This window comes from Gigantopelta aegis, chromosome 9, assembly GCF_016097555.1.
Source record: "Gigantopelta aegis isolate Gae_Host chromosome 9, Gae_host_genome, whole genome shotgun sequence".
In the NCBI taxonomy this organism is placed as follows: domain Eukaryota; kingdom Metazoa; phylum Mollusca; class Gastropoda; order Neomphalida; family Peltospiridae; genus Gigantopelta; species Gigantopelta aegis.
In genome coordinates, this window is record NC_054707.1 from 20,949,890 (window position 1) to 20,968,545 (window position 18,656).

Genomic DNA, 18,656 nt, shown 5'->3' on the forward strand with positions numbered 1-18,656 from the left:
GACCGCCACTCCCTAGTAGATCTGTAACATGGTGTATCGTGCTTCCTGCATCGCCAATAGGAGGACCGCCACTCCCTAATAGACCTGTAACATGGGTCTGTTATCCTTCCTGTACCGCCTATAGGAGGACCGCCACTCCCTAGTAGATCTGTAACATGGTGTATCGTGCTTCCTGCATCGCCAATAGGAGGACCGCCACTCCCTAATAGACCTGTAACATGGGTCTGTTATCCTTCCTGTACCGCCTATAGGAGGACCGCCACTCCCTAGTAGATCTGTAACATGGTGTATCGTGCTTCCTGCATCGCCAATAGGAGGACCGCCACTCCCTAATAGACCTGTAACATGGGTCTGTTATCCTTCCTGTACCGCCTATAGGAGGACCGCCACTCCCTAGTAGACATGTAAGATGGTGTGTCTTCCTTCCTGCACCGCCTATAGGAGGACCGCCACTCCCTAGTAGACCTGTAAGACGGTGTCTTCCTTCCTGCACCGCCTATAGGACCGCCACTCCCTAATATACCTATAACATGGATGTGTCATCCTTCCTGTACCGCCAGTAGGACTGCCACTCTCAAGACCAGCTTATAAAAGATCTCTTGCTGCTACAATAGTTGTCCGTGTGGTGGTATTCCGTTGCCGCTACCATTTACCACGAAATTAAATCACCGTGATCATTAGTACCTTCGTCATAACCATCATCTTTATTGTCATCAACCGGCCTCGGTGGCGTCGTGGTTAGGCCATCGGTCAACAAGCTGGTAGGTACTGGGTTCGGATCCCAGTCGAGGCATGGGATTTTTAATCCAGATACCGACTCCAAACCCTGAGTGAGTGCTCCGCAAGGCTAAATGGGTAGGTGTAAACCACTTGCACCGACCAGTGATCCATAACTGGTTCAACAAAGGCCATGGTTGGTGCTATCCTGCCTGTGGGAAGCGCAAATAAAAGATCTCTTGCTGCTAATCAGAAAGAGTAGCCCATGAAGTGGCGACAGCGGGTTTCCTCTCAAAATCTGTGTGGTCCTTAACCATATGTCTGACGCCATATAACCGTAAATAAAATGTGTTGAGTGCGTCGTTAAATAAAACATTTCTTTCTTTATTGTCATCATTTCTAAATTATTTATCTAGTACTCTGTCTGTATGTCTGTCCGTCCGTGTATGTCTGACTGTCTATATGTTTGTGTCTGTCTGTCTATGTATGTCCGTCCGTCCGTGTATGTCTGACTGTCTGTATATGTTTGTGTCTGTCTGTCTATGTATGTCCGTCAGTCCGTGTATGTCTGACTCTGTATATGTTTGTGTATGTCCGTCCGTCCGTGTATGTCTGACTGTCTGTATATGTTTGTGTCTGTCTGTCTATGTATGTCCGTCCGTGTATGTCTGACTGTCTGTATATGTTTGTGTCTGTCTATGTATGTCCGTCCGTCCGTGTATGTCTGACTGTCTGTATATGTTTGTGTCTGTCTGTCCGTCTGTCTGATTATTTTTATATACAGTGAAACCTCTCAAAACCGGACCCTATGTAAACCGGAATTCCCTCAAAACCGGACGTTTTTTTTCCGTGGTCCATTTTTAAATATTTGTGTAGGAGAGAACCTCACTAAACCAGATACCTCTTAAAGCCTAGCTTTTTACTTGGTTCCTAGAGTGTCCGGTTTAGAGGAGTTTCATTGTATATATATTTAGGTGAATAAACGTTTAACATTCCATCCAATATCTCAATAACCTTAGCAACAACATTTTAACAACGCTGTTAGAAACGAACGCCTTCCTGGTAATATAAAAATAGTTCTAACAAGCGGATTTCAGCTGTTCCGGCTAATAATTCTTGCCAGACATCTATTTCTTAATATACATAAAAAAGGGGATATTTTATTCTGGGCTTCCGTATAATTTCGCTGAATGTGCCTTCTCTTCCAGGATATAAACAAGTTATAAAGGTAGTCACGTTTACCATGCGTATCTAATGTGTTCCAACTGGCAGTCGTCTGTCATGACCGTGACGAAAACAGGACATGGGGCCATAAAAATGGCATGCTCGGCAAGAGTGATATTGTTTTTATCTCACTAGAGATCTTATTACTCTCAAGATTTAGTTCTGCAGCATGTGTATATGCATATTAGTTATAATATACATCTTGGGTGTAAGCCGACATGGCGAATACATTATGCCATTACTGTGTCTCTTTTAATCATAAAAAACATATATGTATGTATTTTAAAGCTCCAATGCCATACAAGCCCATAGGAACGATATCTGGAGTGGGGGATACAGCCCCAAGGGGAGCACTGGCGTAGGAAGCGGGGGGGGGGTCAAGGGGGGTCGGGGGGCATGTGCCCCCACTTTTCAGATATTTTGCTTTATATTTGCTTTATAACAGTGTGTTAAGTGTGTAAATATAAAAGTGTGACCCCCCCCCCCACACACACACACCACATACACACTTTTTGGCACCTTCCTACGCCACTGGGAAGGGCAGTCCCTAGTGTGTGTGTGTTTGGGGGGGGGGGGGGGAGTCACAAGCCATTTTTAAAAATCTTTATTTATATTGAGTAAGGGGCGGGACGGGACGTAGCCAAGGGGTAAATCGCTTGCTTGATGCGAGGTCGGTCTCGGATCGATTCCCGTCTGGGGCCCATTGGGCTATTTATGTTTCCAGCCAGTGCACCACAACTGTTATATCAAAGGCCGTGGTATGTGCTCTCCTGTTTGCGGGATGGTGCATATAAAAGGTGTCTTGCTACTAAAAACAAAATATAGCGGGTTTCCTCTCTAAGACTATATGTCGAAATTACCAACTGTTTGACATCCAATAGTCGATGATAAATAAATCAATGTGTTCTAGTGGTGTCGTTAAACAAAACAAAACTTTAGAGTAGGACAACAACAAAAAAAACTTTATTTTTTTTCGTCCTTAAGTGGTTATGTTTCCAAGTAATTTGGCAGGAGTGCAGAAGACAGGTTCAGAAATGAGTCAACGTTTCAGCGTGTAATATATGTAATAACACATGTAATCTCTTACATAGAAATTCCAGTGGCTTCCAGCCAGTAGATGTCAGTTTTACTAAAACTGTCTTTGAATGTAACCTAAATTGTCAATGAGATGTAAAGAAAATATGAGAATGTCCCATTACTTGAAGAAAATAAAAATAACATTTTGTGGGATTTTTTTTTTTACGGGCCACCCGATATAAAGGTGGGTTTTTTTTTACATAAATCCTTTGATAACTCAATTTATTACATACCTATTCAATCTTACTATAGTGATAAAGGCATTTTGAAGCCGTGTAATAAATATATTTTGTATCGCTCACATGTGCGATCTGGACCGGAACTTTTAAATGCGGAATTCCCTTTTTCTTTTTTACTGAAGTTAGCGCTTATTATTTACTGATGTCATATATGATTTACAAATGACGTCATATCGTATTTGAAACATCACACAAGGCTGCCGCAGAGTATTATTCTTAACGTTAAATGAATTCATGAAAGGAGTTTTGATCATAGATTTAACAAAGAGTTATTATGACGTTAAATTAAAAACCGTTTTTGTAAAACCTAAAAGAAGGTATGTACTCGTTTATGTTGCGAAAGAACATACCATTCGAATGCTACACGGTCTGGTGGTATATATTCTTGCGCAAAATAAACTCGTGCAATAAATAGGGAGCGAAAACAATGTATGTGAAGTTCTGTACAGTTCTTATACCTTCTTTCTGTTCAATGCCAGTCCCTGATATATCTATCAGCTAGACTGGGTATTACGAAATGCTAAGCGTGCCTATGTAACTGGTAGTAATTATTGGGCAGGACGTAGCCCAGTGGTAAAGCGTTCTAGGATCGATCCCCGTCGGTGGACCCATTGGGCTATTTCTCGTTCCAGCCAGTGCTCCACAAGTGGTGTAACAAAGGCCGTGGTATGTACTATCCTGACTGGGATGGTGCATGTAAAATTGTTGCTAATCGAAAAGAGTAGCCCATGAAGTGGCGACAGCGGGTTTCCTCTTTCAATATCTGTGGTTCTTAACCATATTTCTGACGCCGTATAACCGTAAATAAAAGATCTCCTTCCTTGGTAGTCATTAACTAGAGGGCCGTGGGCCAGTCCAAACTAAAAGTGCAATAAGTCACATATGACCGGCCTCGGTGGCGTCGTGGTTAGGCCATCTGCCTACAGGCTGGTAGGTACTGGGTTCGGATCCCAGTCGAGGCATGGGATTTTTAATCCAGATACCGACTCCAAACCCCGAGTGAGTGTTCCGCAAGGCTCAATGGGTAGGTGTAAACCACTTGCACCGACCAGTGATCCATAACTGGTTCAACAAAGGCCATGGTGTGTGCTATCCTGCCTGTGGGAAGCGCAAATAAAAGATCCCTTGCTGCTAATCGGAAAGAGTAGCCCATGAAGTGGCGACAGCGGGTTTCCTCTCAAAATCTGTGTGGTACTCAACCATGTGTCTGACGCCATATAACCGTAAATAAAATGTGTTGAGTGCGTCGTTAAATAAAACACTTCTTTCTTTCTTTATTTCTTTCTTTAAAGGGACATTCCTGAGTTTGCTGCATTGTAAGATGTTTCCGACTAATACAATATTCCTACGATTAAACTTGCATATTAAATATATTTTCTTGTTTAGAATATCAGTGTCTGTATATTCAGTGGGTTTCTGGTCGTCTTAATATTTGTAAGAAGCCCAAACTGGATTTTGTCTTCAAATAATTTCGTACGTACCAAAAAATATTTTTAGGAAATAAAATGAAAAATTAACCTAGTACAAATATTAGAACGATCAGAAACACGTTTAATATACAGCCACTAATATTCTAAACAAGAAAATATTAATCGTTTAATCGTAGAAATATTTTATTAGTAGATAACATCTTACAAGATTGCAGCCAACTCAGGAATGTTCCTTTAAGTCACATATGATACAACTGTGTAATAACATTGTCAGTTTAAATAACGGAAACTCGGAGAAGAATGCTACAAGAAGTTAGAGCAATTTTGGTAACATGTTGTGTTTTGATGAATGTATGATTATTTTTGTTTTGCTTGTTTGCTTTTGTTTTCGACCTAAACTACAATATCCTTTGCAATGAATTGAACAGACACTTTGAAGATTTGTAGACCGTCACCGTGTATCGTAGGTTTTACGTGCATCACTTTGCACGCAGTTGTTTTTCTTTGTCGCTGATATTCATTCCCCCACGCAAACCGCTCTCCACAGTCGATTGATAAAACACACGGGATTTTAGCCGAAAACGATAAGGCGCTGACTTGCAATTTCTTTGAGCTGATGTCGAAAGCAAAACTTGGCACCACATTTGCTGTGTTCTTTCTTCTGCTATATCTTTTAACAGACAAGTACCTAGAAATAGTAGTTTGTGAAATTATATATGACTTTATGAGCAAGGCGCAAACACCATTAGATGCGACGTAAGGAAATGCCGTTAACGAAAGTAGGAAGATGGGAACTCTTTTTTTTTTTTTTACTCTCCATTCATCTTCGGTTGTCGGCGCTACGTCATAGTTTAGTGACCTTCCTATTACCTGGAAATAGGATTTTTTTTTTTTTTTTTTTTTTTTTTTTTTTTTTGTTAACAGAAAAAACAAGCAAAACGCAACTCGTGGATGATTAGACAAGAGAGCAAATGTTAAAAGGGAAAATGTGTGTTGGTATTAAATCACAAATTGTTTATGCCGTGGGAAATCAGGCGAGGTGAGATGTTTCAAAACAAAAATTATCTCAACAGTGTACGACATAAATTCACCGCCAATTTGCTAGTGTAGTCCGTTTGCGTCAAAAGGGAACCGGTGAATTGAAATGTAACTCTATAACGAATAATATTTCTTAAGACTATGACCCATTGGGCTATTTCTCGTTCCAGCCAGTGCTCCACAACTGGTGTAGCAAAGGTCATGGTATGTACTATCCTGTCTGAGGGATGGAAGGAAGGGAGGAAATGGTTTATTTAACGACGCATTCAACACATTTTATTTACGGTTATATGGCTTCAGATATATAGTTAAGGACCACACAGACACTGAAAGAGGAAACCCGCTGTCGCCACTTCACGGGCTACTCTTTTCGATTAGCAGCAATGGATCTTTAAAATGCACCATCCCACAGACAGGGTAGTACATACCACGGCGTTTGGTATACCAGTCGTGGTGCACTGGCTGGAACGAGAAATAGCCCAATGGACCCACTGACAGGGATCGATCCCACACCGACCGCGCATCGAGCGAGCGCTGTACCACTGGGCTATGGCCCGCCCACTAATGTTGCAATTCATATCACAACATATTAGATTTTAAACCCATACTGCGGGCGGGATGTAGCTCAGTGGTATAGCGCTCGCCTGATGATGCGCGATCGATCTAGGATCGATTCCCGTCGAAAAGAGTAGCCCATGAAGTGGTGATAGCGGGTTTCCTCTCTCAATATCTGTGTGGTCATTAACCATATGTCCGACGCGTAGTTAAATAAAACGTTTCCTTCCTTCCTAAACCCATACCAACTCACAAAACATTTTCAGGAAAAAAACAACTATCCGTATAAATAAACGTTTCCATCAAATTGCATAGGATAAATATTATATTTGATACAGGGTTGATAGATAAAAGTTTGTTTTGCTTAACGACACCACTAGAGCACATTGATTTATTACCCATCGGCTATTGAATGTCAATCATTTGGTAATTTTACATATAATCTGAGTTTTGTTTAGTAGTTTTTTTGTTTAACGACACCACTTATTGAATGTTTAGTTTGTTTTGTTTATCGACACCGCTAGAGCACATTGATCATTATTATTAATCATCGGCTACTGAATGTCAACTTAGGTGTCTGTCCAGGACAGTGGGTTAGTTGTTAGTGGTTAGTGAGAGAGAAGAGGCTGTACTGGTCTTACACCTATCCACTGAGTTGTTAAAACTCGATATGAGTGGGAGCCGATAACGGGCTGCGAACCCATACCTACCAGCCTTATGTCCGATGGGTTAACCACAACACCACCTAGGCCGGTTACCATTGAATTACTGACTACTGAAGGAGTTTGCATTTCAGTGCCAACTCAAATCTAGAGTGGAAGAAAGGAAGGAAGGACGGAAGGACGTACTCAACACATTTTATTTACACACAATAAATACATTTTATTTACAGTTATGTGGCGTTAGACATATGGTTACGGACCACACAGATACTGAGAGAGGAAACTCGCTGTCGCCACTTCATGGGCTACTCTCTTCGATTAGCAGCAAGGGTTCTTTTATATGCACCATCCTACAGACAGGGTTGTGCATACCACGGTCTTTGATATACCAGTCGTAGTGCACTGGTTGGAACGAGAAATAGCCCAATGGGCCCTATGTTCAACGAGTGATTCATCCGAGTGTATAGGTGTTTGAAATTAATTTATTCATTTATTTATTTATCCTTATCCTACGATACTCCATATTATATGCCAAATCGAGAAAATAGCATTTCAAACTCCATGAGCAGAAGACGACATTCTCCACAATGGGTCAATATTGCTGTTTATTTATAATATCTTGAGCAATGATTTTACAAATTGTACGTAAAAAATGGAACTTTGTTATTTCTAAAACAGTTTTTACTTTTCTTTTATGTCAGTTCCGACGGAAATTACTGGGGATGTGTGTGTGTCTGTGGGGTGGGGTGGGGGGGGGGGGGGGGGGGGGCACCTTAAATTTGGACTGACCTCATTACTTTTGACATCCTTCGCGAGATACCCAACAAAGACTTGGCCGCCTTGTCGTATTTATCCTTTATTATGTCTAATGTAAATCTGACAAAATGGTAACACAGATTTCAAATCTGGTTTGGTCATATTTTCATAACACTCATGCTGATCTACATTATGTGTGTGTGCAAAACTAGGCCGCTGAAATTGCTTATTTTGATTAGGGTCCACTGTTGTGTTAAAAGGTTCATGGTGCCATCGCGCCGGTAAATTGTAGACACAAGCCAAGGGTGTTCTGTGCCAGCCTGCCAATGAGTTTATTTATTTTCTCGGCCGTGCGCTCAATTGAGTCATGTGTTTATATAACATGTAGCTAGGTATACGTAAGCTAAGTACGAGCTATATATAATGAGCCATAAATAAGATACCAGGAACCTTTTACGCTTCTATGGCCAGAAGAAATGGGTTTCTGGCATTTAACCATGGAAAACAAAATAGGTCACGGAAACAAAAATCAATTGAAGATGATTATCAGAGTAGCCCAGTATATTATGACATATTTTGCGGGTTAGCGTTTGTTCATACTTTCACCACAACTGGTATATCAGAGGCCGTGGTATGTGAAATCCTGTCTGTGTAATGGTTACATATAAAAGATCCCTTACTACTAATGGAAAAATGTAGCGGGTTTCCTCTCTAAGACAACATGTCAAAATTACCAAATGTTTGACATCCAATAGCTGGTGATTAATAAATCAGTGTGCTCTAGTGGTGTCGTTAAACTAAACAAACGTTTTGTTCATACTTAAGTATTTAAAATGTATACTATACGAAAGAAACGCCAATACTATTTTATGACAAAATTAATTCGGTAAAACAATGTTCCTAAAATGTTCGCAAGATAATTAATTATTTTAATAAACACAAAAGCTAACAGGAATCAAACTGAATAAATTATAATAAATTAAGGAAAACTAAATTACTATTCACGTTTCTTTTATTGTTCAGAACATAACTGACATGGGGGGGGGGGGGGGGGGGGTGTCCGTGACTCGCCATTCTCCGATTTCCTTTGAATGCTATCTGCAATCTAGGTCACAATCAAACGCAGCTTTGGTGAAAGTAACAATGTGTAAGAACCCGCTTCCCCGTTAGGTTGATTTGCTTAGCGCGGAATAATGGTATTTGGGTAATGCATACCAGGGCCCGTGCTTATAAAACTTTTAGAGTCCAGACTCAATCTGTAATGACGTCACACGCATACCATTTGTATGGCGTTGTCATGACATTAGTGTCTCAGACTCTATTAGAGTCTCGAGTCTAGAGCAGGCCTGGCCTGGTGCTTATAAAACGTTTAGAGACTAGACTCGAGACTCCAATAGAGTCTGAGACAGTAACGTCATGGCAACGCCATACAAATTGCATGAGCGTGACGTCATTTGAGATTGAGAATGGACTCTAAACGTTTTATAAGCACGGGCCCAGGCACGCGTGAAGAAATGTATGCAGGGAGTTGGGTCTAGTATATGATAAGTGAAGATTCTAGGGGATGGGGATCGAGTCAACCTCTCTTCCATCTTGTTGCATAACCTTTTTGGAAAAAGAGTCTGCTAGAATCATTAAAATAAGTTACATCATCATCATCATCATCATGACCATCATTACCGTGGCTCTTTAATGGCGGTTAAGTTCAGCCGTACTTGTATTTAATTGATTTATTCTTTAGAAGTTTTTTTTTAAGACGAAGGGAACAACCGTTTTAATAACGCAAATAGAAACGGCAGCCATCAGATGCGAATGTAATGGTTATGGGAAGCAAGCTATGACTTTGATAAGATATCACACATTATCGGTGTAATAAAATGATAAAAAAAATGAAGACACGTGGTGGAATTAAATGAAGAGAGTTTATGGAACAGCGGTTCTGTTCCGGCATTTGTGAACCGCCAGGAAGTACACCAAGACCCCCCCCCCCCCCCCCTTAATTTTTTGGCACGCTAAGCGGGTGTGGTGCGGGCGCGGAATGCTGATATCGGACGCAATAACCAAAAAGCCACGCACATGGATAACAGCCCTTGTACAGTATACTTCTTCTTCTCGTTAAAAAGCAACACCAGTAATCCAGTCTGCAGGGAGAAACGAGTTGTTTTCCATCGCAAGGAAACCGGATGCATTATAGGTAGCACTAAACCAATTAATTTCCGGCTGGGTCAAAGTTCGAGGTGCAGGTGCACCGAACGTTTGGTAAAGAAGTTAACGCCACAAGTCCTGTGATTGGTTATAAATTGAGTGTGTTGGTTGTAAAAAAAAAAAAGTTTCATCTGGGTAAAAACTGTAAGCAATTTTGTTTGATCTAGTACCACTGTGTCAAGTAGCCTTGTGCTAGGAACATGTATGGGGTACCTAGGGGTGTTGTAGAAACATCTGGTTATACCGAAAATGAGCCTTGAAAGGTACCATTTTCTGCAGTTAATACTTTGAGGTAGGGGTTGTAGTACTGATATTTATGGGTCATAGTTTGGTTGATATAGTGCATATAGTGTTTTTAAGCACAGGATGTTAACATGGTCGTCTATGGGATTTTATTTGGTATAGTCCAACCTAAAAAATCATATTAGTATATTTTATGCGTCCGTTTCCCGCGACAAAACCTGTTTTCACGGTAACTGACCCTACGTGTGGAGAAGAGGAATGTGTATACTGCACGTATACATTATAATTAATTTTTATCAAATGTAGCACACTTGGAGTGATATAGGGGTAAATGTTTATTGGAACCAGTGGCATTTGAAGCGTAATAAATTAGTTTTCTCGAATTTATATTACAAAGTGCGGTCAGGGGTGAGAGTGGAAGATCTGAGAATCGTGCTCATAAATCATCAAATTGCATCAGTTATCAATAAAAGCTGTTTCTCTTTTGATTTAGGCAGACACTATCAAGTTATCAACACTATTAACAGTACCCACCTGCAATTTATCACTGCATAGATTTGGAAGGGATATATTAACATTAGCTTATCAAAAGTTACTAATGGGCGCCAATTTGGAATCTCACTTAGGGGCGCCACATACCCTTTAGCAGGTGTAGATAAAATAAACTAATTAATTAATTTAAAAACGTGTTTTGTTTAACGACACCGCTAGAGCATATTGCTTATTAATTATCGGCTATTGGATGTCAAACATATGGTAATTTTGATATATAGTCTTAGAGTGGAAACCCGCTACATTTTACCATTAGTAGCAAGGAATCTTTTACATGCACCATCCCACAGACAGGATAGCACATTCCACGGCCTTTGGTATACCAGTCGTGGTGCACTGGCTGGAACCCTCATATGCATCTGTTTAGAAATTGGACAATGAACAATGATTAGAATACTAAAAAAGCGAATAGTAATTTAGTGTTTTTTAATTTATTTAAACTTATTGTTGAACCCCATTAGTTTTTGTATCTATTAAAAGTATCAATGTCTTTTGAACATTGCAGACCCATTTTGACAATATCATATTTATCTATACACATACACATACATACATGCATACATACATCCATACATACATCCATATCCAGAGAGAGAGAGAGAGAGAGAGAGAGAGAGAGAGAGAGAGAGAGAGAGAGAGAGAGAGAGAGAGAGAGAGAGAGAGAGAGAGAGAGAGAGAGAGAGAGACATGCGTATATATACACATACACATACATATCCACAGAGAGACAGAGAGACAGAGACAGACAGACAATTCAAATATTATTGCATTTCTTTTGTTATACAGTATTCATTTGTTTTGTAGACCGGCCTCGGTGGCGTCGTGGTAGGCCATCGGTCTACAGGCTGGTAGGTACTGGGTTCGGATCCCAGTCGAGGCATGGGATTTTTAATCCAGATACCGACTCCAAACCCTGAGTGAGTGCTCCGCAAGGCTCAGTGGGTAGGTGTAAACCACTTGCACCGACCAGTGATCCATAACTGGTTCAACAAAGGCCATGGTTTGTGCTATCCTGCCTGTGGGAAGCGCAAATAAAAGATCCCTTGCTGCTAATCGGAAGAGTAGCCCATATAGTGGCGACAGCGGGTTTCCTCTCAAAATCTGTGTGGTCCTTAACCATATGTCTGACGCCATATAACCGTAAATAAAATGTGTTGAGTGCGTCGTTAAATAAAACATTTCTTTCTTTCTTTCTTTCATTTGTTTTGTAAGGCTGGGTCGTTTTCCGTGGATAGCCTATGTTTTCAGTCTGACACCTGCAGTGAATACACCACGACCCACCTTCCGGCTTTCTCGGACGTTTTATTGCCACTTTAAAAACGTGGATGTCGTTCTGTGTGGCATGTTGATATCTCATTTGTAATCGTCTGGAACGCCAGATCGCCATCAATGCCGAATCGTTCGCACTGACTGCGCGTGCCATGCGCGAGATAGCGAAAGGCATGCGCATTGCTGCAGGAACTAACGACATGCCACAAATATGATTTCCGCTGGGATAGGAATGCATTTATATCGTTCTTGGGACCGATTGTGCTCAGTCAAAACTTTTAACTTTTAACTTGAGATGGAGGTCCATGTTTATGATAGACATTCCGTAAATTACTGTGGCTGCTGCTACTAACTACTACGACTTAAACTATTAGTACTATTACTTCTACTTCTACTACTACTACTACTACTACTACTACTACTACTACTACTACTACTACTACTACTACTACTACTACTACTACTACTACTACTACTATTCCTACCACCACCACTGCTACTGCTACTACTATTACAACTACTACTAGGGGAGAGTGGGGCAAAATGGCCACCTTAAGCTTTGAATAAAAATGTTCCATCATGATGAACTGTATGAACTCGGGTCAGTGTGTTTTGTAATCTTTGTTCACTAATAAATATAATGACCCTTGGAGAATAGAGCCAAAATTAACCATCAACTGTTGATAAGCAAGAAAAAAAATTGCCTGCTGGGCCATTTTGCCCACCCCATGGGGCAAAATGGCCCACACCAGTGGGGCAAAATGGCCCATTCATGATAAAACATTGTGAGTAGCCTACTGGTCAAGGAACAAACTGCAAATATAATTCTAATTTTAAAAACAAGTTTTATCCTAAAATGAACACACAGTACATACTAATACAAACCTTTTAGGAAACAACATTGCAACCCCCCCCCTCCCCACCACCACCACCACCACACACACACACACACACACACCGCTACATGGAACATCAATTACAAAATGATAACATCGAGATCAGAATGTCCTTGTCCTCTCATGGTAGCCTACAAATCAACCTGTGCTCTGACGGCTAAGACCACCCTGGTCAAAAGTTCCTTGTCCTCTCTGCGAATACAACTGTAGTCTGTTTTAAAAAATATTTTGAAATGAGGTGATTGTCATATAACACACAGCAGAATTAACAATGTTCTTATGCCATAGATCAGATAGCCAAGAGATAAGGTGATGATGACATCAAGAAACATGATTATGCACATATGTCAGTGGGTTGGCAAAATGCGATCACTATAATAGGTCTTGTTTATAATTTATAATTATATTTAGGCCAACCTAGCAACTTACAAATGTTTGCGACAAGAGATGGACGGCGTGGGGTCAAATGGCCCCCTAGGCCATTTTGCCCCAGCAAAAGTGGGCCATTTTGCCCCACCTACGATTTTGATACAAACATGGCCACATGGGAAATTTTACAAATCGGGTAGGAAGTTTAAGCTGTCATTTTTGGTCACTGATTTCTACCAAAGAAGCATGCAATAACATTCAAACTTGTGAGTATAGGGTGTCACTACAAACACACTTTCTTCAGATACCTACCGATAGATCAGGTGTGGATGGAATATGTCATCTCAGACTGTACAGGAATGAGCATGTACAGCCACCGCCGCCATATTGTTACTGACTGCTGTTGTGCAGAGGTATAAGTACTATGCTTGTCAAAACGATGGCAGCACTGGATGGCTGGGATTTCAAGGGGGCGGGGGGGGGGGGGGGGGGGGATATTACCAGAGGGGGCCATTTTGCCCCACTCTCCCCTACTACTATTACAAACTGCTATTATTATTATTACTATACTACTACTACTACTACTACTACTACTATTCCAACCACCACCACCACTACTACTACTACTACTACTGTTATTATTACTACTATTACGACTGCTACTACTATTACAACTACTACTACTACTATTACAAACTGCTATTGCTATTACTATACTACTACTACTACTACTACTACTATTACTACTACTACTACTGGTATTACTACTACTACTACTACTACTCTACCACTACTACTACTACTACTGTTATTATTATCACTATACTACTAGTACTACTACTACTGCTATTATTATCACTACACTACTAGTACTACTACTACTACTACTACTACTACTACTACTGTTACTACTACTACTACTACTGCTACTATTAACAATCACCCACCGTCACAGTGGTGAAATTGAGTTAATAACAAACTTACTTTTGTGTAGGCCTATATTAATGTCAGTTTAATGTATGTATCCCTAGTAAACGTTTACACGATTATATTGGTAGCAGTGGTGTTGAATTTTGTTATCTGCATTTGTACTTATATTAGGTGCTAAAACACGGAACCCAGGCAAATAGGATCGAAGGATGGGGGTGGACATACGCTATAGTTAGGGTGCACACGCTATATAGTGAGGGGGCATTACACTTTTTTTATTATATAATAGTAGGACCCCGCAAAAAAGGTAAATGTTTTGGGTCTCAAAGTGTGTGTGTAGGGGGGGGTTCAGCCCCCCCCCCCCCCCCTCCACGTCTTAACTGCGGTTCTTACGAACCTTAGTCCGCGCAGTGCATTATTTCTTATTTCGTTGATAAACAAACAAAACGAGTTTAGGATGTGTGAGAAGATGGCTAATTGGTGTGTAAAAGTAAGATAAGACATGCGCCTTCTTTCAGCGGTAAACACCAAGGCTGGCTAATCGCCCGTGCACTAAGTGCACCTGGTCTGCACCGGAAGTGCAACAGACAGTTTCACATGCACTGGACAGGAAGTTGTTTCTGGAACAGCAAGAAGCATGCCCCATATCGCTTTCAGTGTTTCTCGGAGTAAAGTGTGTCATGACACAATAGTATTTGCTACTACGTGTGTGTGGGAGGTTTTGTTGTAGTTGTTGTTGGGATGTTATTTGTTTGGGGGGGGGGGGGGGGGGGGGGGGGGAGATTTTTTTTTTTTGTTTTTTGTTTTTTTGTTTTTTTTGTGTTGTAAATAAGTTCAGTTTTGTTTGACGTAAGAAGAAAAATAAAAGTGTTTTGGAAATAATAATTAAAAAGTCTGCTCAGGAATAAATAACTTGTAGTAAATTCCAAAGTATGAAAAAAGGCATTCTCTGTGGGATGGACTATAGTTATTGGCACAGTCATAATTGTTTTTAATATAGCCTAACTGTATTATAGGTTCAAATAATTAAAATATTATTTTCTTACATTTCAGAACCGTTACTGACGTTGGTCGAAGGGAAAAATAACAATGAAGGGAGAGTGGAAATCTTCCACGACGGACAGTGGGGAACGCTTTGTGACAAGAGACTCGGTCACGTGGAAGCCTCCACAATATGCCGCCATCTTGGATTCGTGGGTGGCATTTCCGCCGGAAGCGCCTACTTCGGCGCTGGTTCTGGCATGTTCTGGTCGTTAAACACGACTTGTTTGAGGACAGCCCGCTGTGCAGCCGTGTCACCGCAATCCAAGACCATCAAATGTTCACACGACGAGGACTTTTCAGTTATATGTGGTGAGCACATTGTAATGCTTGAAATATTCACTCTGAGATACCATAGGTCGTAGGATCGATACCCCTTTGTGGATTCGGGTTTTTTCTCCTGTCCCCACACAGTGCCTAGCAAGTTTTAAAAAACAAATATTATTTTCCTTTTATACCATACTGTGCATACGCAACTGAAGGGTTTAAAGTTACAATTTGTGGTGATCTGCGGCAATTTTGAAAGGTTTTTGACGTAGATGTTGAGCCTTCAACCGACGGCAGTAATTTTAATGCAGCGGCAAAAAAAGTGCTACCAGTAAATCCATTTACTTAAGGCAATTCATATCGCAGCTACGGTAATTGTCTGCAACCCTGCATGTGTCCATCCCATTCCAAACAAAGACTTGATGGCGTTACTTTTTTGAGCGATGTACAGAGTAAAGTATGTCACAAGAAAAAAGTACTAGTATAAGAATTATTGAAAGGTACGAAATAAAAATATTAGTCAATGCCCCTCGTCTTAGAAAGAAATAATATTTTGAAAGCATTAATATACAGTGTTTGGTTTCAGCAATTGATGACGTTATGGGTAAATCTTAAGGCAGAGATGGATTTTACTTGTAGAATGCAGGATATTGCATTTCAGGACATCTAGTTTTCAAAAGTTTACAGGGAAGCATACCCCCGAATCCCTTACAAACTTTGCTTTGTGCCCTCGATCTCAGTCAGCGTCCCCAATGTCTACTTGCTTCCGCCGTACCTATAAATTATTGATTGAAACATATTTTATTGCTTTAAGAACAAACGGCTTATCCATAATAGCCCACATAGGCCTACATAATAGACGTATATTTAATACAATAACTCTCTGATTAGAGTTCAGTTTGTTTTTAAATCTTTTTATTTTCAGACCACATGGTCCAGTTGGTACCAATCGAAGAAAGTAACGACGTCAGCACGGGGCTAATAGAGATATACCACAGCGGTAGATGGCGTCCCATCTGCTCACACGGCTTCAGTCGGAACGAGGCTCAGGTTGTATGCAAGCAGCTGGGTTATACTTCCGGTTGGATAAGAGATGGGAAGGATAGGTCACACAAATCAAGCTCGGGATGGATGACGAATGTGTCGTGCCGTGGCACCGAGACGCGAATAGACGCATGCAGGTATAACCATTTCGGAAGACGGTCTTGCCCTGGGCACCGACCAGCGGCCGTAAGCTGTGAGTGAAGATTTTTGATTGGATATTTGAGGGCATTCATGTCTCATCAAAAGTGACTGCCGTGGATTATGATTGGTGCAGTCTTAGAAAAACATCAGGACCAACCAAAAGCGATTGTCTTGGATATTATGATTGGTTCAGATTTGACAGTTTGAAAAGCAATCGTAAGCGACTGTCTCGGATTGGTTGGAACATTCGAACAGCTTCAGAACCATTCAAAGGTTACGGCCTTGAATTATGACTGATACATTCGAACAGGCTTAGAACCAAAACACGCATTTGATAACCACAATTTCATCTGTTGGGTTCAACGCATTTTGGCACGGAAAGTCAAAATATTCCGTGTTTTAAATTCCACCGCCATGGTGCACGTCAACACAATTTGGCGTAAACTAATTACCACCGACCGGAGGCTTTGGAAGTTACGCTTATTTTAACATTACCTCTAAGAACTGACTGTGTAGCTGTCTATGTGTTTTCTGTTTTTTGTTTTTGTTGTTTACGCTCAGTATTTACTTAGTTGTTGAAAGAATAAAAAAGCCGCATACATCAACATGGAAAAGCATACCTTGTAACACAAGAGAGTGTTAAAAGAAATCTTTCCTTGGTGTTTCAGAAGCCGAGTTTATCAGCTCATTTATGCATTTGCAGTTAAGTTAACGGGGGGGGGGGGGGGGGGGGGGAGAAGAGGAAAAAGTGTTTGTTGTTTTACCTAACTTAACACATAGATTTATTAACTGGTTTCCTGTTACTTCAGTACATCTTCATTAATCAAATTATAAGATCTCTAGCACATTATTTGGAATTTGTTTTTTGTCTTCGAATATATATCAAATATGTCTTTCCATACCAATTGTAGACTGTTCCCACGCCAAATAGTTTAATTGATTAGTTGTTAAATGTACATGGTCATCTAAAAACATAGCAGTTCTGCTAGAAACGTACATTCAGCGTACGTCCAGTCAGGGTATATCGTATGTAGAAGCTTAATTAAGACACTGCCTTGATGTGACCATGTGGAGTGCGTAAGAATATTGATGGTACTTGGTTTTTGTATGTACCTTTTAAAAATGTATTCTGCTGAATCGTCAGGATATGTGGCAACTTAGAAAACTTACACGATCGTAACCATTTTTGATAAAATTTTAGGTTGTCAAGTGCGTGACGATTTTGTAGGTGATAAACACTCGGAAATACAGTTTGCGTTACTATAGAGGTAAGCTACTATTTAAAGCAAGAAAGGCGTATCACAACTCCAAAATCTTACACGTCTCCTGGTAAGATTTGAAAATTTTAAATTATGAAGTGCTTGACGATTTGGTAGGTTATTGACACTATACTCGGAAATACAGTTTGACCAACCCTGTTGACGATTTTGTACGTGATATACACTCGAAAATACATTTTGCATTACTATACATTCACTATAAATAAGGAAACGTACTGTTTCAAGCAACAAAGATTTAGACGGAAATACCAGTGATTTAAGATGACCAAGTGCCTTTAAAACTTAAACCGGTTACAATTGCGCGTTCAGGAGGCCGGTCCCCCTAAATTTTGCGATAGTTATAATTTTATTATATATTAATTTTTTCATTTTTTTATGATCCCCCTCCAAACCTCCCCCAAAGTTCCCTTGGCATTCCATCTCATGTCACTGGGGCCCCCCTAAATGGATTTTCTGGATCCGCCACTGGTCTTCATTGGATGCAACTGTCTCCAAACACCTACACGCACCCTCTTATTATACCATTCCTGAAGTAAAACGACTGCCGTTTCAAGACGATATATTACTAACATTTAGCAGCGTTGATATGAAGTGCTCCTGCTGGCAGTAGTGGAAATTGCCCATTAGCCAAGATGAAAGAGCGCTGGATTCTCATACTCAGGGCCCCTGGTTCGAACACCTCTATGAAGGTTGGTTTATTTGTTACATTTGGTATCAACAT

The 18,656-nt window shown here is 40.5% G+C and overlaps 1 protein-coding gene across 1 annotated transcript in view; it reads left to right on the plus strand.

The window, feature by feature from the left end:
- The window catches only part of LOC121382120, a 29,114-nt gene extending 11,727 nt beyond the window's left edge, over window positions 1-17,387 (plus strand). The window contains exons 3-4 of the mRNA XM_041511624.1: window positions 15,216-15,515; window positions 16,396-17,387. Coding sequence (XP_041367558.1) covers window positions 15,216-15,515; window positions 16,396-16,715 — 620 coding nt within the window. The 3' untranslated portion in view covers window positions 16,716-17,387. The remainder of the gene's footprint in view (window positions 1-15,215; window positions 15,516-16,395) is intronic.
- The last annotated feature ends 1,269 nt before the right edge of the window (window positions 17,388-18,656 follow it).